At 36.8% G+C, this 21,485-nt stretch overlaps 2 protein-coding genes and 1 pseudogene across 6 annotated transcripts; 2 read left to right on the top strand and 1 right to left on the bottom strand.

Annotated features, from left to right (window-relative positions):
• Positions 1 to 34: 34 nt before the first annotated feature.
• On the top strand, positions 35 to 3,414 carry LOC122135787 (annotated as a pseudogene).
• A 9,384-nt stretch (positions 3,415 to 12,798) lies between these two features.
• On the top strand, positions 12,799 to 16,817 carry LOC109050723 (epithelial membrane protein 2-like). Of its 5 annotated transcripts, none has more exons than XM_042717187.1 (5): positions 12,799 to 13,026; positions 14,481 to 14,596; positions 14,746 to 14,854; positions 15,193 to 15,333; positions 15,477 to 16,817. In XM_042717187.1, the coding sequence occupies exons 2-5, from the start codon at positions 14,519 to 14,521 to the stop codon at positions 15,635 to 15,637; spliced, it is 489 nt and encodes a 162-aa protein (XP_042573121.1). In that variant the 5' UTR covers positions 12,799 to 13,026; positions 14,481 to 14,518; the 3' UTR covers positions 15,638 to 16,817. The 5 variants fall into 5 exon arrangements, with proteins under 5 accessions (XP_042573121.1, XP_042573119.1, XP_042573118.1 ...); XM_042717185.1 differs by having other exon boundaries at positions 12,800 to 13,283; positions 14,478 to 14,596; XM_042717184.1 differs by having other exon boundaries at positions 12,801 to 13,026; positions 14,478 to 14,596.
• On the bottom strand, positions 16,813 to 21,242 carry LOC122134097 (40-kDa huntingtin-associated protein-like). Its single transcript, XM_042717188.1, has 12 exons — positions 21,184 to 21,242; positions 20,663 to 20,709; positions 20,511 to 20,583; positions 20,266 to 20,425; positions 19,405 to 19,473; positions 19,162 to 19,282; positions 18,955 to 19,047; positions 18,564 to 18,628; positions 18,341 to 18,422; positions 18,216 to 18,262; positions 17,283 to 17,338; positions 16,813 to 17,183 (listed from the first exon to the last, which is right to left on the bottom strand). The coding sequence occupies exons 1-12, from the start codon at positions 21,240 to 21,242 to the stop codon at positions 17,102 to 17,104; spliced, it is 954 nt and encodes a 317-aa protein (XP_042573122.1). The 3' UTR covers positions 16,813 to 17,101.
• Between the last annotated feature and the right edge of the window lie 243 nt (positions 21,243 to 21,485).

The following is a 21,485-nucleotide window of genomic DNA, read 5'->3' as shown; positions in this document are numbered from 1 at the left end:
AAAAAGTAAGAAGAAGTATTACATTTAATGTTAATTTATTATAGCAACACCTCGGTTGGCTCTGGACGCATTTACTGGTAAGTCCTGTACAGTTTATTTTGAAGATAATGGCGCTAATGACAGTGAACTAACACAAATAAGTTTACTGTCATTAGTTTTTTAAAATAGGTTTAGGTTTTACCACGACATTTGTCACTTAATACACCTAAAACCACATGTGCTCCATACCAATACCTAAACTTTAAATTATAAAACATGTAAGTATGTATCTTTGAAGCTGTTTTCCTGGAAGGAAGGGATTACAATACACATTTTGATGAGTTTTCTGTGTCCCTGCACCACCGTTAGATATTTATGAAGCATTTTTAAAAACATTATGTAATATCAAAGTCTCCATCCTTGAGAGCTTCTTTCTACAGTACATTCACTTGCTTACTATCAATAAGATCACAAAGGCTCTGGAAAAGTTTAAATTTAAGTTTAATCATTTAAAGTAATCACACCAATTGTAAAGAAATTATTTTGTTTAGTTTTTTCCTCCCATTTGTACTTGCAATACCAGAATTGTACATTTAATACATCTGTGATATATAAAAAAAAAAAAAAAAAAACTTTTTTCAACACTGTAAGATTTTTTTTTTTTTTTTTTTTTTTTTTGGTGGTAAAACAAAAATAGACAAAAAAATTTAAAACACGATTATTCATTGAAGAATGGCTAGATTTGCTTTTTATTTAACTTTAAAAATTCAATATTTGTTTTAAGATCTGTAGTCTGTGTTTGCCCCAGTACACAAAGTTTCTCTGTCTGTGAGTTAATATTTTGAATTTCATATATTAATATTTCATGATTAAATGGATAATCAACACGACCAAGACCTAAAAGATTTAACTACAACAATTATGACGGTTTACGTTTTTGTTTACGTACATTGAGCATTTAATGAACTCTTATAAGCAATACATTGTATGTTACACGGACGTTTGATATTTTTTTCTTATTACGCTGTTAAATATTTAATTTTAAACAGAAATGTGTTCTCATCTTGCAAGTCAGAGATTCTCAGATGATAATCAGAGCAACTTCATGAAAGCGTATTCCTGTTAAAAATTGAATCCCCCATTATTTACAGTCACTTTATGAAATTAATTAGATATTACTTTGAGTTTCAGTGGAGATGAGCTATATTTAAATATGAATATAGAAATTTCTATAGCACCTTCTATGGTCTAGACTCTTAAGAGAATCTGTGCTTCCCCTGACAAAAATAAATAAATAAAACCATTTATTAATCATTATAAGCATATACTAGTGCACAACATTTATTCCTCATTTAAATCAATACATATATTATGCTGAGATTTAATGTGCATCATGTCCCTGTATATATGGTTGTCATATATTTTTGTCTCTCCATTTTTAGTCCTGCAGGACAATCTTCTCTGTTGCTAGCTCTCTGTTCATTATGCCTCGTTCATTTCTGGTGAAAAAGAGCAGGAAGGGAGGCTTTCGTTCCTCTCTTCCCATCGCTGACGTGCCCTATCTAGGCCTGGTGGGCTGGTCTGTCCCCATAAAAGTGGCTACACTGCCAGAGGAATCAGGCCAAGAGATACAACCATATTCTCCTATCATACAGCAAAACAGCACACACAATAGTCATGAAAATGACTGGAAAACAGGTACGTTAATCAACAAAATTCATTTTCAATACAGGAGGAATTTTATGGGGATTCCTTTTTATTTTTTTGTATAGCCATGGGCAAAAAAAAAACTTCATGTGTTTAACACTCCTTCTTCATTGGGTTTCTGCAGATCCAGCAGGTTTCCGGTATGGCCCTCCTCCATCTCCAGTGCACTGGTTACCAGTCAACTCTAGAGGCATAACAGACATACAAGAGCTCAACAGCAGAGACAGTTCAGTGGACTGTTCTCTGATGAGTCCTCGGAGGGATTCGGGCCCAAAACATTGCAGCTTATGTGGCAAGGTATGCCTTTTTGTGTCCAAAAAAAGAGAGAAAAAAATAGTTACATTCTATTTATATAACACTAAAACAATGAAACAAACTGTCTTCAGGCCATTTTTTGGAAGATTTGTTTAAAATACAAATCCACTCGTTTGACCAGCTCCTCCAGTCCATAAATCTTGCTCACCAAGAAATAGAAGATAAAACAGTTTCCTTGAGTAGCACTTTAATAATATTTCACTTTACTTTGGCCTCAAGCCTTTCTGTGACAGGGGGGAAACTTTTCACTTCCTGAGTTTGTTCTTTAAACAATTCTGGTTTGATTTTTTTCCATTAGGTTTTCTCCTCTCTCGCCCGTCTGGAGTCTCACGTGTACAAATTGCATGGTAGTCATCATGGACGGTCTCTGGTATTCCGTGACAGCAGAGACCCCTTGGTGCCATGCAGGGTAAAGTAGAACCATTAGTTTGCTTTTTTTTTTCTTTTTTTTTTTCTTTTTTTTTGTGAATTCACGATGAAAGGTTGTTATGTCTCCCTCTGATGCTGAATAGTGTAACTGCAGCCGTAGTGACTAGTTGTGGTCACACAGTTGTAGTGCAAGTTTTGCATGAGCAAACACCACTCAGATTTTTTTTCAGTGTAAGCAAGTTTTGCATGAGCAAACACCCAATTCCAACTTTGTTTCTCTTATGTAGTTTTAGTAGGCATTTTTGCCTTTTTTTTAAGCAATTATTTTTATGACTAAATATGTATATGAGTATGCAAAAAAATGTCAGTTTTCTAAGTGAAATATTATACAGTATATATATATATATATATATTATATATATATATACATACACTGTATAATATCTTTCTTGTAAAAAAAAAATTTGTACACTGATTTTTGAGTAAACTATAAAGTTATTTTTAAATTGTCATTGCATTTGTTCATTTTTGAATTTCAGGAACGAACATTTGAGTGTAAGGAATGTGGGAAGGTATTCAAACGCTCATCCACTCTGTCCACTCACCTCCTGATCCACTCGGACAACGCGGCCTTACCCCTGCCAATACTGTGGCAAGAGATTCCACCAGAAATCCGACATGAAGAAACACACCTTCATACACACCGGTGAGACTCACAGAGATTTGAAACATTGAAAAGAATGGGAATCATTCGGATAGATGAAATGGGAAAAAAAAAATTGTTTATTATCAGAACCTTAAAAAATAACAGTAAAGTATACTGCATTTCATTACCATATATTGAGTACATGTGTTTTTATTGCTCCTCATTTGACAAGGTTTATTTTGTGATTTGTTCAGGAGAAAAGCCGCATGTTGGTGTAAAGTGTGTGGTGTAAAGCCTTCAGTCAGAGCTCCAACCTGATCACACACAGCAGAAAAACACTACAAACTCTTCAGCTGAACACACTCTCCTCTAGGAAGAACCCAAGCAGACCTCTGTGAACTTACACAAGTTAGCTTTAAACACAAAAAGTATTATAAATTATCAAGTGCAATAGTTTCTTCTCTATGTTTTTAAACCAAGTCATTTATTCACAGTGCATAAGAGCGTTACGTGTGAGATGTAAACGAAAGTGTCATCATAGCTGTACATCAGTAATAAATGAATGCAAAGAAAAAGATAAAGTGCACAATTAAATGCAATGTTGACTCATATAGATGGATCCGGTGATACAGAAATGAGTCAAGCAGCAATGCAGCTGATGGCCGCAAGTTCATCTGAGTCACTGCAAAACAAGTTTGTTTATAGCAGTTCACACAAGTTGAACCTGTGCATAAATCCACAGAAAGCAACAATCAGATATCACCAAGTTTTCACAGCAGTTTTTTTCTTCTAAAGCCCCATCGATTTGAATGGTATTTTAAAAACTTCACCATAACAAGTAAATGACTTTTCAAGCTTTATTGCTCTGTGATTGCTATTTAGACTGTAAATGTGTCAGACAAAAAGAATGATGATTTATTAGTTTTATATATTACCTTTATCCAGCTCATTAGCCTTCTCTCAGGACTTCACATTATTGGGATCTGGATAAAGTGCTTTAGGTGAGTGAAATTGCAACCAGTAAAAATGTACAAATTACTGTAAAAACAGGAGCTCTAAAGACTGTGTAGTAGACCTATTAGGGGTCAGAGATTCATAAACCATAAATTATGGCTGTAATTGCATACTGCGGGAATGAAGTGCAATGGCTGACACTCACCTGCAAAGCAGCCCTCAACACATGGACCATCTGAGGGCAGACAAACCTCTGCTGAACACAAAATAAATCTGACAAATCCAAAAAAAAAACATCAAAACCATTAAGTTTCTAAGCACTTCCAGAGCATATTTTTCCTCCTCGTCTGTCTGCAGATTGGCATCTTCAGACAGGAACTGGAATGTAGTGATTGTGACTCGTCTAACATGATTGATCAGGGCCTCTGCAGCGTAGCAGGAGGCTGGTGGGTTGGGGTCTGGTCAAGGAAATCTGGGCACCTAAAGTCAAAAAAGAAATGTTATTTTAAATGTTGAAAACAGTTGTGCTGTTTAATATTTTTACTGAAAGCATTAAACCATTCAAAGTTTTGGGGTAAGATTAATAAAAAAAAAAAACTAAAAAAAAACCACTTAATCAGCAATGATGCATTAAATGATTAATTAAGTGACAGTATACAAAATGGAAACAAACAAATGGAACAAACACACAAAACCATCTCGTACCCATCGTAAATAAGGATCCAGGCAGATTTTGCAGAGCGTGGGTATGAAATACAGTACAGCACCAGCAGCATAGCAGTGGGCTCTGGAGGATTTAGCAGACGCACTTCCAGGTAAAGGAGTTTTCCCCAGCAGCATATGCAGGGTGGTATTGTGGGTAATATCATTGTAGTATTCATCTGAATGAAAAAGGCTATAGTTAATGCAACAAATCTTATAAATCACTTTTTTGGGGGAGTTGCAAAAGTCATCGCATGCCTCGATTTTTCTTAAACTTGTTAACATTTCACTTGGAAAAATTGTTTATATTTTTCAACACTGTAAGAGAAGACCTCTTAGGGTTTTATATGAAATAAATAGTAAACAGTGACACTCAACCAGTAGCCTCCCAGACAGCAAACATCATTGTTGGCCCAGTGTGAAATCCATGGGCGGAATCTGGGCCGACACTGCATACTGTCTGGGCTGGGACAACAGGGAACATGCAGTCTCAGCATGGGTGCTTGGCTCTTTGTGCATCAGTGTAACTGTGTTTTCATGAGTACCTTACAGGTGACTCTCTAGTGATGGAGCCGTAATTTAGACTGAGGGGCTGCAATCTGTTCAGGATCTCCAAAAATCTGTGCACCCCACTTTCATCCAGAGGGATCGTGAAGTGGGCCATGTCAGCAGTTACTTTTGTAACACTTTCTATGAAGCCCATATTTATAATACATTGTAAGGGTATTCTTAAGGCATTATAACGAATGCATAATGTATTATAAAAAAAAAAAAAAAAAAAACGTATAATATCTTGAATCATCTCAGGAATATTCATAAGAACAGTTTTCAGTTTTCAGCAGCGGATGAGTGAACCGAAAAAAACAGAATGCAGAGCCACTGTGCAATCTGATTGGGAAACACAAAATACACAAAATTTCTTTAAAAATGTTCTTGTTTGATTCTGATCAATAAATCTTTAAGGCAAACTTTATACAAACAAAAACAATATTGTAAAATTAAGGTAAATACAGCTTTCAGTTTAGCATGTTTTGTATAACTAATAAATTGTAATTAATACCTTATCATTACACATACAAGTAATCTGATAACATTTTGATTTAAGGTTTATTTGTGGTTTTAAGTTATCTGCTCAGAAAACAATCAGGTGCTTTTCAAAACATTTTCTGACAAAAAAAAAAAAAAAAAATAGGTAACACTTTACTGCTTATAACTTGCATAACAATGAATGACATCACAGACCTTCTGAGTCATGTGACAGGAAGAGTAAAGCAGGAGGATGTTGATGGTAACATCTTTACCCCTTTTTTACAGGGTACCCACAATGACTTGGGGCCTCCAAAATAGTAAAAACAACAGCTTCTGTTTTTAATCCCATTGGAAGGGGCTGTGAAAGAAGTGTCAAATTGTAAGATATATATTTTTTTAAATTTGGTATATTAAAAGCCTAAACCTCAAACTCCCCTTGTCCAAAAGAGGCCAAATGTTGGTCCAGGTGGCAGTTTTACATTCATATGTTGGCTAGAACACAGCACCTGAAATTCAGGGGGTGGGCGAGCGGGTGTGGGTTTGGTTGTAAGGTGAGGAATGATTTGGTGCAAAGGTTTGATTGTAACAGGAGGAACTCTAGGTTGCGTGCCTATATCTCCAGTGTAGTGACACTGAAGCTGTAGGGTTCGGTATCGCAGTTGAGAGAAATCCCAGAACCTGATATATAGAGAGATCACTGTGGAGGACTGAAGAGGTAAAAAAAAAAATAAAGAACAAAGGCAGAAAGAGCCATACATGATACCTGTTAAACACTGGAGAGGGTCAGAGAGCTCTCGGATTTGATCAAAAATATCTTAATTTGTGTTCCGAAGATTAACAAAGGTCTTACGGTTTTGGAACGACATGAGGGTGAGTAATTAATGACAGAATTGTATTTTTTTGGGGGGGTCAACCAACCCTTTAATTCCAATTTTAAATGAAGGTTTATTATTCTATTTTATTTATTATCCAACTTATTCAATAACATGTTGGAATATGGCTCAACATTTTGTGTGTGTGTGTGGCAGGAAGGCAGTGGTGAAGAGAGCACAACACTGCCACCTCTGGAGTGAAGTGTGTAATTACAGGCTGCTGGGGCAGATGGAATGGAGATCCAGGTATTTGTCTTCGCATCTTCAAATATACCACAGAGGCAGCAAAAAAACTAAACTTTGATGTATAATTTGCTCAAAGAAACTACACTACCGGGAAAAAAAAGAAGATATTTTTTTCTATTTTTGAAACAAGTCCCTTCCATCAAAGCTTGCATTTATTTGATCAAAATAATAAAAACAGTAATATTGTGTAATATTATTACAATCAGAAAATCTCCTGAAATTGGTTGGGTACCACTGCTATAGCTCACCTTTGACTTTAATGGAGTACGCTCTTGCTAAGGGCAAAGTTGCCATTATTTTATTCCTCATGCAATTAAGAGATGAAGACGTCTTGGGGGGTTGTGCAGGAGGAGTCGAAGCTGAGGGTCGCCTGCATAACCGGAGGGGTTCGCGGATTGTATGTAGGTTGAGGAAATGATGTTCATGGCATTGGTTGCAAAGCAGCTGTCATGGCTAATGGGGGATGATGGTACGGCATGCGGTACGGAGAACAGAAATCTATCAGGATAAGGGGGACAGTATAAAGGGTACGGTGAATATTGTGGAGGGGGCATCATTGGGTATTGGGGTACCATCTTTTCATGTGTTTATTGTATTTGCACTACAGATAGAGACAGATGTTGTTGAACAGAAGGTTTAGGAGAATCAAAAGGAGGTGCCAGATGAAGAAGGGGATACATGGGGTTAATGTGAACAGGCGGTTTCTGGTGCTGATAAATACAGGGTATCTGATGGACGGGATCTGTGCCATGATGAGAGGTATAAGGGTATTTGTCAGGGTGAAACTGTGGTACTCCAGGTTGTTCATATCATAAGGAATGTGAGGGATCACAGCAATTTTAGTCTTTGGGGTTTTGGCTTTAGTCCTCTGGTTTAGGTGTTGCAGGTTGCCGAGTGACTTCAGGGACTGCTGAGAAAGCAGGAACATGTGGGGATAAAAGGCACTTGCTCCTGACTGGGCTGCAGTAGTTGATGGAATGGATGAGAAACAAGGTAAGGAGGAAATGGACAAGAGAGGGTGAACTGCTTTCCATCCAAGATGACAACAAGGATGTTTTCTTCAACCGACAGAAACACAAGTGAAACTTCTCAAAGCAAGCAGTGTCCATTTCAAAACTGACCCTTTGAGACATTAAGGACTCTAAGGTCTTGTTTACACTGTCAGTTAAATGTGACCCAATTCCCAATTTCTGATTTTTATGCTCATATGTGACACAGATCAGTTGTGTTCTATGACCATGTAAACAGGGGGGGGGGGGGGAATGCATGCATTCAGATATTTCAAGATCTGTTTCATTCCTCATTCATATGTGGAAATAAATCAGATGTGTGCCAATGTGACTCATATGTAAACCATAGTGTATAACCATAACCAAGTGTAAACAATAGACTGTATAAAACATGGACATAGTGTCCGTAACGTCACCCGTAGTTTTCTGAAGAGCGTTTTTGAAGCTCAAAGTGGGTGGAGCGGGCAATCGTCATCTTGGCAGCGCATCACCGCGTGTCACTCCCAGATAATCAAAAATGGGCAAAAAGGCGGGAGCTGGTTGCTGAAACTACACCCAACTAGCTCGACGGCAGGGTCAGCAACGGCAATCCTCCTGTCACTCAAGTGGCCATGCCCTTAGTTATGCAGAACTTTAAGGCTTAATATAATTTAAATGGATAAAAAAGTTATAAAAAAATTCACCCCCCCTCACAGTTGTCATGAAGGGCTATAGGTAAAAAAAAATAACTATAGACCAAAACCACTTTTTGTACCAGGCTGTAAACACATTTTTTTTCTGCTGTAAAGTTGGGCATTTTAATAGGGGGAGTCTATGGGACTGACTCCCTTTTGCCGATGAAAAGTCGATGAATTGCAGTTTTAGTCACTTCTGTGTTGGCTTCACAAGAGAGAGTGGGAGGTTGCCACTCGGTGTAAACACATGAATCGGATATGGGTCACAACTGAATGAACGTGTAAATGGATGGTTTGTATAACTCTAATTTAAAAAAACACACAACACCATACACACTAACTAAAATTCAAAAAGTGAAAAAGCATAAAGTTTTGTCGTGGCCACAACATAACCCGTGGGAATGTAATAATATGTCGTGGCCATGAGATATTAATTTGTGGGAATCAATGTGAATTGTTATTGTATAGCCTATATATATATATATATATATATATATATTTTTTTTTTTTTAAGGTATAAGGTATCAAAAGAAGTATTTTCTTAATGATCAATAATATTATTTATGGAAAGATGGCAAATTGAAACATATTAAACATATACTTAATAAAAACAACAAAAATATATGCAAATATTTTCTGTAAGATAAGTAAATTAGTCAATTTTGTTTAAATGAAGGATTGCAGAAATAAGTACACCCGAGATTTAATTCAGACAATGTATAATATTCTAGCACTTAGCATGTCCTCCAGAACTTATCCTCCAGAACTAGTATACTGCTCTGATGTTTCTTGGCACTGAGTGTACATGTTCATGACACATTTTCACATCTGTCCTGTTTAACTCTGCTCTGTTATGCTCTGATCTTTAATGGGGAGTTTTGCTCAGCTCGTCTCTACAGAATCCCCCACAGCTGCTCAAGAGCATTAAGATTGAGTGAAATACATGTCCACTGAAGGATTCTCACCTTGGGAGTATGCATATATTCATTGTCATGCTGAAAAAATGCCCAAAAATTGCAGGGAATGAGGGGAGGGTAGCATCTTCAGTTTCAAGTTTTTGTATTACCACACACAGTAGTGTGTGAATTCATGCCAGCATTGATAAAGCACACCTTCAGCACTCATTCATCCCTATATAAAACTGTACTACCACTGAACGTCACTGTGGGTACCAAGCACTTCTCACTCTACTCCTCCTCTAGCAACACCAGAACATTTTGTATGCTTTTGGATCCGAAATTATTGACTTGGTCTCTTGAGACCAGAGTATGGATTTCCAGAAGTCTCTATTTTGTAAATATTTGTCTTGGAAGAGGTTAAATGAGTTTATTTTGCTTTGCTACAGTAGGTAATTCTAGTGGTGACAAAAAGCATTCATATCACTTCTGCAGGCTGCGTCATACTCTTTTCATAGCTTTTGCCGGCTCTGAGACACTTGCATGTTATTTCTCCTGCTCTTTTTCTAGCAAAAATCCATTCATCACTAAATGAAATTTCAGGATCCTTATCACAAGTCCATTGTTTTGAATGTCGGTGCTACTTCCTGCTATATTTTCACAATTAAAACAATAATTTGGTATATCTCTTGTACCATTGTCCTCTTTTATGCAAAGAAATAAGTCACCTGGCAGTTCTCTCCCAAGTGGTACCACTGGTGCCAGCATTAAGTCTGAGTATGATTTAGTGGGCTATATAACACGTTTAATTGTCATGAAATTACTTGTCTTTAAAAGTTTTGGTTCAATATACTTCCCTGTTGATCAAAAATAGCATCAGACCTATACACCTTTTTTCCTTTTTTTTTTTTTTTTTTGGTTTTATTTAGTAAATTTCAGGAGGGTGTACTCATTTTTGCAACACAAAATTGTATCACTTTGATAAGAAAATCTTATTTTGCTGGATAATTTTGGCATTCTTCTTTTGTAACTGATCAAGCAGGCTTTTTGGAACATTATATATCCAAAAAAAACCTAACATGTCTTCTAAGTAGAGTAAATTGCTGAATTTAAGTTTTAGAGGGGGTGTACTCATTTATGCTGTGTACTGTATATATATATATATATATATATATATATATATATATATATGTGTGTGTGTGTGTGTGTGTGTGTGTGTGTGTATATATATAGATATGTATATATATATATATATATACAGTAGTCAGCATTTGAAGTGGAATCAAAAAGTTGTTCTACGACAAGAACGCATTTTGGTTTTAGGTTTTAGGACAACATTGATGAAAGATTTTTGATCCACTTCAAATGTTGACTACTGTATACAGGTGCTGGTCATATAATAAGAATATGATCAAAAAGTTGATTTATTTCACTATTCCATTCAAAAAGTGAAACTTGTATATTATATTCATTCATTACACACAGACTGATATATTTCAAATGTTTATTTCTTTTCATTTTTAAGATTATAACTGACAACTAAGGAAAATCCCAAATTCAGTATCTCAGAAAATTAGAATATTGTGAAAAGGTTCAATAATGAAGACACCTAGTGTCACACTCTAATCAGCTTATTAACTAAAAACATCTGCAAAGGCCTTTAAATGGTCTCTCAGTCTAGTTCTGTAGGCTACACAATCATGGGGAAGACTGCTGAATTGACAGTTGTCCAAAAGACGACCATTGACACCTTGCACAAGGAGGACAAGACACAAAAGGTAATTGCAAAAGAGGCTGGCTGTTCACAGAGCTCTGTGTCCAAGCACATTAATAGAGAGGCGAAGGGAAACAAAAGATGTGGTAGAAAAAATTGTACAAGCAATAGGGATAACCGCACCTTGGAGAGGATTGTGAAACAAAACCCATTCAAAAATGTTGGGGAGATTCACAAAGAGTGGACTGCAGCTGAAGTCAGTGCTTCAAGAACCACTACGCACAGATGTATGCAAGACATGGGTTTCAGCTGTCACATTCCTTGTGTCAAGCCACTCTTGAACAACAGACTGCATCAGACTGGTTTAGGTTCAAAAAGTACTGGATTGCTGCTGAGTGGTCCAAAGTTATGTTCTCTGATGAAAGTAAATTTTGCATTTCCTTTGGAAATCAGGGTGCCAGAGTCTGGAGGAAGAGAGGAGAGGCACACAATCCACGTTGCTTGAGGTCCAGTGTAAAGTTTCCACAGTCAGTGATGGTTTGGGTTGCTGGTGTTGGTCCACTGTGTTTTCTGAGGTCCAAGGTCAACACAGCCATATACCAGGAAGTTTGTAGAGCACTTCATGCTTCCTGCTGCTGACAAACTTTATGGAGATGCAGATTTCATTTTCCAACAGGACTTGGCACCTGCACACAGTGCCAAAGCTTCCAGTGCCTGGTTTAAGGACCATGGTGTCCCTGTTCTTAATTAGCCAGCAAACTCTCCTGACCTTAACCCCATAGAAAATCTATGGGTAATGTGAAGAGGAAGATGCGATATGCCAGACCCAAGAATGCAGAAGAAGCCACAGACCGACTCCATGCCACGCCGCATTGCTGCAGTACTTCAGGCAAAAGGAGCCCCAACTAAGTATCGAGTGCTGTATGTGCTCATACTTTTCATGTTCATACTTTTTAGTTGGCCAAGATTTCTAAAAATCCTTTCTTTGTATTGGTCTTAAGTAATATTAAAATTTCTGAGATACTGAATTTGGGATTTTCCTTAGTTTGTCAGTTATAATCATCAAAATTAAAAGAAATAAATATTTGAAATATATCAGTCTGTGTGTAATGAATGAATATAAAATACAATTAATTATTTATTATTCTAATTATATGACCAGCACCTGTATGTATATATATTATTGTTATATATATATATTATATATATATATATATATGACTAACCCAAAGACAAGGAAAAATGTGTTCTTTAGGAAAAATCTTTGTATAATGACATGGGTATGACACAGGTATTATAAGGAGAGGGTGACTTATGAGGACATTACACATGTCCCCATTTTTCTAAACGCTTATAAATCATACAGTATTAGTTTTTTTGAGAAAGTAAAAATGCACAAAGTTTCCTGTAAGGGGTAGGGTTAGGTGTAGGGTTGGTGTAGGGCGATAGAATATACAGTTCGTACAGTATAAAAACCATTATGCCTATGGGATGTCCCCACTTTTCACAAAAACAAACATGTGTGTGTGTGTGTGTGTGTGTGTGTGTGTGTGTGTGTGTGTGTGTGTGTGTGTGTGTGTGAGACCAGGCCGTTCCACTGAATCCGCAGTAGGTGTCGCTCCAAACCTTCTTTAGATGACTCATCATCAACCTCTGCAAAGTACCTGGCCTGCGCGTCATTTTCTGCCTCTGCGCTACTTTATCGTGATTGGAGAGATGGGTTGTGACTGGCTTTGGTATAGCCCTATTGTTGGCTAGCCATGTGCTGCGTTTGTCCCGTTCAGTCACTTTAATGCCTGCAGCTCTGAGTGCGACACCGGGCGAGTGTGGAGTCTGCGGTGCGCCTCTAGAAGAGCTGAGTTAGGATGCTGCGGCATGCGGATAGATCGCTGTATAGCACATCGCAGCTTTAGGTAACAGGATGACGACGTTGCAAACTCTTGCACAGAATTACTGAGCACTCGGCAAAAGTCATTTACAGTGCGTTTAAGGAGGCATCTAAACATTGGGCAGTCCGGCATTTAAAAATAAAATGTATTGGTGGCTGTTTTTTGATACTGAGAGAAATCAACGTTTGTGTGTCTCTTACTACACCTCGTGCATGAATTTCCAGCCTGCGACAAAACAGTTCTAGGATTTCGCTGGATGTGGGATACGTAAGGACTTAAAAGTAAGTCCTTGGGATGGGTGGGGTCCTCTATGCAGCAAAGAGTGTGGGAGGGGGGCGAGACGAAGGACGAGGTGCGGGGAAGTGCGAATATCCTCGGATGGTGGGGCATCAGATAGGCTACGAAAATCAAGAAATAATTTGAGAAATTTAAAATACCCAAGGTAACCTTTTATTATCTGTGCCATCGCTGTAGAATTCTCATGCCGGTGAGGTTGTAAAGTTATTATTTATTGATACAATTAAGCGTCTTAGAATCGACATAAAAGAAAGGGAAATATATTTAAACTGTAATAGAATGTTTAGAATTGAATGAAAACTGTTTGGAAGAAAATGCATCCGAACGCATGACGTGACACGAATTCCTTCCTCTGTAATTCGCGGGAGCTTTCGCATTAGCTTCCATTGTATATTTGTCTAATGTAGCCTATGTAATGTAGGTTTGCTAGAATTTGCCAATAAATAATATTTTGTCTATGCATTGTTAATCGCACCAGGCGTTATTTTAAACGGACATTCAGTGAATATAAAATACGAATGCATTGCAGAAGGTCTGCTCTGAACTGTTGGTATAGCCTAGTTTTTATAATTTAATGGGATTTAACACAATATTTTTCTCTTAAATCATTATTGTTGTTTGTATGAACAGCATGCATCAGCATTTTAAATGACATGTCAGTTCACCTACTGTATCTGTGACTTAAAGAAACAGAAGACTCTTCTCCTCCCACATACTGTAGTTTAACAGCCGCTGGAGATTTGTGTATGTTATCTTAGTAGAAACAAAGCTAGTATCAAAAAAGTAAAGTGACCCTACAGAAGTGATAAAACAATTGCTGTTTTATTGCAAAAAGCTAGTATCCAAAAAGTAAAGTGATGTCATAGGCCATGCCTGCTTTTTGGGAAAAATAAATGTACCTGAAACACACATGGCTTGATTATTACTAGCACACAATTAAAAGCACTGTGTGAATGAAAAGCATAGATTCATTGTGAATCATGTAAAAGGGACATTAAAGCCCCTTTCCTCTTTCTTCCTCAGTCCTCAGAATCTTTAAATATAAGGCAACTTTTTATTTCAAAACATGGCTATTCTAAATATGTCATCATTGGACGGCTGCTGAATTGCACAGGACCTTTTGATGTATAGTATTTCTTAATCACAAGATGCTTTGTCTCATAATATTTCCCTTACAGCAGGTTATTGTTCCACCCTGTTTCCCCCTCATCCTCTGAATATGTTCAAGGCCCTGGCAGGAATTTGTTTGCTTCATCTGACTACAATTTTCTTCCTTTTTTGGGCAACTATAGATGATGTAAGTTTATGTTGTTATACTTTTATATATAGACTATATATATAATATATATATATATATATATATATATATATATATATATATATATATATGTCCTTATATATATATAGGAGTTTGTATTGTTGTTGTTGATTTTTGTTTTTTCCCAGGCATGGTGGTTCACAGAGAACCTTTATACAGACTTGTGGGGCAGATGGGTGATGGAGAACAATGATAATGTCTGGGTGTACATGGACATACCAACCTCATACCGGAAGGGTAAGATAAACCATGTTAAAAGAATGCATTTTTGTACATCTGCCTATTTTCACTAGTCTACCCCAGTGTATATGTACACTATTCGAAATTAAGATTCCAGAAGATCTTCAATGATGCCACAGAAGAACCCTTTTGGGTTCCCAAAAAAAACTTTAAGTGAACAGTTCTTAGAGCCATATTTTTTACTTAGTCTGAAGAACATTTTAATAATCTAAATGTTTGTACAATGAAAACATTCCATGGATGTTAAAGTTTCTTCATGCCACTGAAGAACCTTAATTTTTAAGAGTGTACAGACTGGGACATTCATGTGATGCCCCTTTAATTCATCTATCTAGACTATCTGCAAGCAGTCCAGGCGTTTGCAGTGCTGTCCTGCCTGTTTGCTGTGTTCTCTCTTTGTTCTTTTGTCTTCCAACTCTTTACTCTGGGTAAAGGAAAGCGGTTCACCATCTCTGGAGTCGTGCAGCTCATCTCCTGTAAGTCCCTGTTTCTGGAAATCTGAGGTTAAATTAGGGCATTATTGAAACATACATGTGTGGATCATTGTCTTCAAGGTCTTACAGGTCATACAGACATTCATTTCTGTTGTGCATTTATGCATTTCACTTGGGATCTCTAGGTTTCTGCATCATGGTGGCTCTGTCAGTCTATACCGATCACTTTCACAGAGACGAGAAGAATGGCTGGTATGGCTGGTCCTACATCATGGCCTGGTTTGGGTGGCTGCTGACCCTCTTCACTGGAATTATGTACATCATCCTGCGCAAACGAGTGGATTAAACTTTAGACCTCGCTCTCAGTGCTAATGTACAGCCTTAATTATTTTTCTTTAAAGTCTAAGTACAGAACTTGAAAAATAATGAGTTGTCTCAAATATTACAGGCGTTGGTTGGAATTGTAGAAACGTGCGCAACAAATCACAGCATCAGCAGTTCATTGAAACATTAAAATCTGTCAGTGAGAAAGGGTTGATTCAGCATTTGAGGAAAATTGGCCAGAAAAGTTTCTTAAACAAGAAGAGAAAAGTTTTTTTTGTTTTTTTTGCATTTTTGTTTAGAGTAATACTATAGATTGGTTTGATGGGTCATCTTTCCTAGTTTCGTAAAGCACTGAGGGGAGTAAGAGGGTCTAAACACTTTATTGCAGGGGTGGTGACGATGCAGTATATACAAGAATGATATGTAAAAAATTATTTATAACATGTATAAAGAGAAAGATAAGTTGTACATATACAGTACATACAGAAAAATATATGTTATCAAAGTGTAGTTTTAAACACCACTTGCACTTTAAGAATTAGCTTTGTCTTAAACATGGGTTTATTTTATTTCAATATATTTTTTTTTTGTTGTAGATGGCAATAGCACAGGATAGTTCTCTACTGTAGGTCAAGATAAGGGTCAAATTTTTGTTACTGTGATGCATCATGGTGCTGTTCAAATTTGTGATCACTCACTTGGTCATGTAGACTTCTGAATACACAATCCTTTTGTAATTGCACTGTACAGGCCCTCTGCCAACATATTTATTTGCAATTTCTGTGTGGACAAAGGCTTTCTTGATAATGAAATGGGCTCTGTTGCTATGCCAGCCATTTTTGATTAGCATGACGATGATGATGATGAATGATTGTTGATGTGGTCAGATGATCACCCTGTAAAATTCTAGAGCACAGAATGTTCCAAAAGAATTTATAAAAAGCTTCTTTTTTTTTAATGTTTTATGGAAGTAATTATTCAACATCCTCTCAAGGGAAAAAGCTCCTTATGGACATCCAATCCAATCTTCAGTTTCTGCTTACTTTGTTTGGTTAAAGTTTTAGTTGGCTCTAGATGTATTTTTATGTTGCAGTATGACAGTAAATGGAAAGGATTTTATTTTTTCAATGCAAAGCCAAACAGTGTAAACCAGGGATGACATTAATTTTAGTAATCACACAAATAAAAACCTTGCCATAAGAATCACTTTGTCATTTTATTATTTACAACATCAATATTTTACAACTTTAAATATGTTTCAACATAATCATTCACCTTTTCAACACAATATCTAACCGCTATATAAATCACCAAAGCGAGTTTGTATAGGAGACATGAAAACTTCTGTTATTAGAGAAATTTTCATGCGTGTATGTACAGCTCTGGTAGGTTCAGTGACCTTCTACAGTCCTCATGCAAAATGCACCAGGCACTGGCATAGGAATGGTCCAATAAGAACTGTTTTGTGGGGGTGTATTGCACTGAATCATATGCCCTGACCGGAGGGTGTAATTCGCTCCTGAACCACTAAGTGGAGGAGATGATTCTGTTCTGCCGAAAGGAGTGGCCTGTTGTGAGTAGAGAAAGGTGACGGTTATCTAATTGCAAAGGTTTCAATCTAATATAGATAAATGCCTAGTATGAGTCAGAAAATGCAGAAAGCTCACCACAGTTCTGTCTGGAGAGCCTTGAGAGATTCTGTATCCTTTTCCTGACAGGCCATCTGTAAACAGGCCAGTCAGACCATTTAGCCGTCTTAATCCAAGAGCTCTACTAGTAATCAGTTTATAGCATTTTAACCAATAGTTAAGCCTAAAAGTCAGAGACCACTACTGAAAATGCTTCTATTTTGCATTTTTTAGGTCATACAATTTTCACTACAAAGTATATTATCAATATAAGATTTTAAATAAAAAGTTGAAATTAAATTCATTGTTTTAATATCTCTTATGCTCGCCAAGGCTGCATTTGATCAAAAATATAGTAAAATAAGTTATACTGTAAAAATTACAACAATTTAAAACAACTGTTTTCTATTTTAATATATTTTAAAAAATTGCATTTATCCCTGTGATGGCAAAACTGCCATTTTCAGTATCTATTACTCCAGTCTTCAGCATCACATGATCTTTCAGAAATCACTCTGATATGCTGATTTGCTGCTCAAGAAACATGTTAAAAATCACTGTTCCTCTTAATATTTTTGTGGAAACCATGATACATTTTTTTTTCAGGATTCTTCAATAAATAGAAAGTTTAAACAAAAAGCATTTATTAGAAATGTAATCTTTTGTAACATTATAAATGTATTTTCTGTGACTTTGAATCAATTTAATGCATGCTTGCTGAATTTAAGTATAAATAAATAGAAATAAATAAAATCTTACACCACACTTTTGATCTGTAAGACTGTCTTAGTAAAATATATTTCTTCCTTATTTCATGCCATAATGCTTCATTGTTTGAAATATTTCGGAATCCAAAAACTTGTTTCCAGATTATTTCCAGGTTTAGATTGGATTTTGAATGCAGATTTTAAATGTGGTTTCAGACAGTATATTTTAACAAACTAATTTTACAAATAGATTTGAAATACTCACCACAACTGACTGCAGAAGGAGGAACACATTTTCTGGAAGGAAGTTTACTAAAGGACAGACAGTAACAACAGTTTTTAAATAAAACACTGTGCTTGCCTGGTTCTCCATTAGCTACAAAGTCTTACCCTGACTGTGTGAGTCGAAGGATTCCCAGGCGTATCGCTCTAGTGTTTGAGCGTGCTCAGGTAGCAGCTTTTGAGGAGGAGGCTAAAACATAGACACAAATATATCGTGTCATTTTTGGGCATAGTAAACAAACACACTAACGTTATAGGTGTGGTTTCTGAACATATTGTCCAAAATGTCAGCTTATTTGTAACCCGCACCGATTTTAAATATATAAATTACCTCAAGCAGCATAAGAAGTAATACCCTGGAGATTTCACACTTTGCTATGATATCCATAAATGCACCTGGAATGAAAAAAAACAGAACTGAAACAGAATCCAAAGATTCTTAGAGCATATGCTTCATTTCCTTATCAGCTGATGTCCAAACTAACAGGCTGCTGACTCTGCAAATGCGAAACAGATTCTTGACAAGTATGAAATTCAGTCACAAAACATAACATGACTTCTGCTTATAAATTGCAAGCGGTTGCAGGGTTTGATCAGGAAATCCAAATAAACTGCAAAGTCTGGTGAAAATCCCTAAAAACCTAGACCACCAAACCTCACATGCCTAGATTTCAAAACTAAAAATAATTGTATTGTCTGGTGGAAGCTGATTATATTCATACCGACAGGGGTGTTTGTCCCGGGTAGCTGTAGTCCTCTTTCCTGACACATGTGCTGCATCTCAGAGAGAACAGCAAGAGCGCCATCGTAATCGCCTAGCAATCAAACATCACATGACTGCTCTGACCACCACAGAACTTCATCTGAAACTCAGCACCAAAATGAATCATTGCATTCTGACAGGAAAGCACTGCCATCTCTGAACTCACGGGTCAGTATTTTGCAGGAGGCCATTTCCCACAGTGACAGCAGGGCCTCAATTGGAGTCTGAATCTGCAGTTCTGCGGCTCTCTGGAAATGAACTATCGCCTCCCCGGGTCTGTTCATCTCCTACACACAAATATAAACAGGACCACAACATGATGAAGCACTGTGGAACAAGATGAGTATGCAATTTTAATTCATTTATAAACAGAAAGCCGCTCCGTGTATTACAATGATTAACGTCTCACCTTCAGAGCATTGCCAAGCTCCAGTGAGAGACTGGCCGCCATAACAGGCTGATTCATCTCAATACAGACCTATACAATATACAAGTACATATTTGCAGTATAACATCTAAAAAATAAAAAAATAAAAAATTCTGCACGTGATTGCATGATTTGAGGGTTTTTACTTCATTAGTCCAGTATGACTTCAAATCAATTTTTTTAGGAGCATCTCAACATGAAACACATGAAAACTGCAGATAGCTGCAAGCAAAAATGAGCTATTATGAACTATTACTTTAGAAAATATTTAGCTCTGCTTGTAGTAGTTGCTCATGGTCATCTTCTCTTCTTCTAACTCTATCAGCAATAGTGAATAAAAGTGAATAGTAAGTAATATTACTCTTGATTCTGTCAGGCCAGGGGTTATTATAATTAACTAAAACCATAAAAAAAAAAAAAACTTTTTTCTTACTGGAAGTAAAAAAAAAAACTGCAGATCCTCAATAATAAATGCTATATAAATCTTGTTTTATTTCATATACTTTAACTTTGATGTACTAAAATAACTAAAACTGAAATAAACATTTAATAAAATTATATAGATGTGTTTAACAAAATAAATATAAGAAAACACAACAAAACGAAAAAGAAAATATAAAAACAGTATATTAATATCTCAATTATACTAAAATAACACTGTGTCAGGCTACACTGAGCAGGAGAATCACCTAATTTTAAATTGAAAATATAAAATTACAAGAGACTTTTCATTCTATTTCAAGCATGAACTGAGCCCAACATTCTGGAAAATAACAGCCTGTTTATAAATGCTTATCGGCTTGCGAATAAATATCTGGTAAAATATGCGTTTCCAACAAATACCTTAATAGCAAAACTATAGCAGTTCATTGCTGCCTGCATATTCTCATCGAAGCCGGGAGCCCTCAGCGCTCGGGTTTCCTGCTCCGAGGCCAGAAAGAGTCGGGCTGCATCAGTCAGTGCCAGGGCTTCTCCTGCAGCATTGAACAGGGTCTGCTCACAGCTACGAAGACAGACAAACCATTTCCACATGTTCTTTAGATCAGAAACTAGGATGAAGAATTGATAGTTATGAGAGATGCTGTTACCGGGCCATGGCCAGATTACAGAAGGCAGCATATTGAGGACAGTCTTGCTGTTTGAGCTCCTTGGCCAGCTGACCTGAGGAAAGATGTCACATAATGATAAACACAGACTAGCATTACCGCACACAGCATCACTCTTCTGACACAATACTCACCAAACTGTTCACTTGCTTCAGCGACATTAGGCTTCCGCAGAAAACGTCTGTTTTTTAAGGGGGAAGGGAAAATATTAAAAAGGTCACTAAATTACACTCTTAAAAATAAAGGTGCTTCACGATGCCATAGAAGAACCTTTTTTGTCTAAATGGTTCCATAAAGAACCTTTAACATCAAAAGGTTCTTTGTGGCGAAAGAAGGTTCTTTAAAGAACCTTTGACTGAATGGTTCTTCTATGGCATCGCTTGAAGAACCTTTTGAGCACCTTTATATTTAAGAGTGTAACGTTAGATTAATTTGACAGGCTTGGACACTTAACATACTCTGGGTAATAATATATCGCATTGTTGTGAACCTCGTTTAGTAGCTCTTGAAATTTAATTAGCAACATGCTAGTGAGGGTTGTGTAGTGCTGTCACGACATTCTTTTGGTTATGCTCAGTATTGTAGACATCATTAAAAGCTAACACTGAAAACATTCAGGTATTAGAAATATTCGTAATATATTTTAGCGCTTACTTTTTTCAGTTTATTTGACACCGCCCGGTAGCGTATCAGAAAATCTCCCTCGGCTGCCATTGTTGACACTTCAGGAGGCGGGGCAAACAGACAGGAAGTTCGGATACGAAGGTTCCCATTGGTTGCACGCAACTGAAGATGCCAATTGATTGGTTTACACAGCGTAAGGGCGGGGCTTTTTTAACGGGCTGCAGAAAATGTACCACTTTTTATGCAAGAAGGCGAAAGGTTTGATGAGTTTTGGGGAAAAACGACACGTTCAGTTTTTTTGACCTTTCATTTATTTTCTGTTCATACTGGCCC

Source organism: Cyprinus carpio, chromosome B1 (genome assembly GCF_018340385.1).
Source record: "Cyprinus carpio isolate SPL01 chromosome B1, ASM1834038v1, whole genome shotgun sequence".
Taxonomy (NCBI): domain Eukaryota; kingdom Metazoa; phylum Chordata; class Actinopteri; order Cypriniformes; family Cyprinidae; genus Cyprinus; species Cyprinus carpio.
Note: the sequence above shows the minus strand (reverse complement) of the source record. Positions and strands in the feature narration are given on the sequence as shown.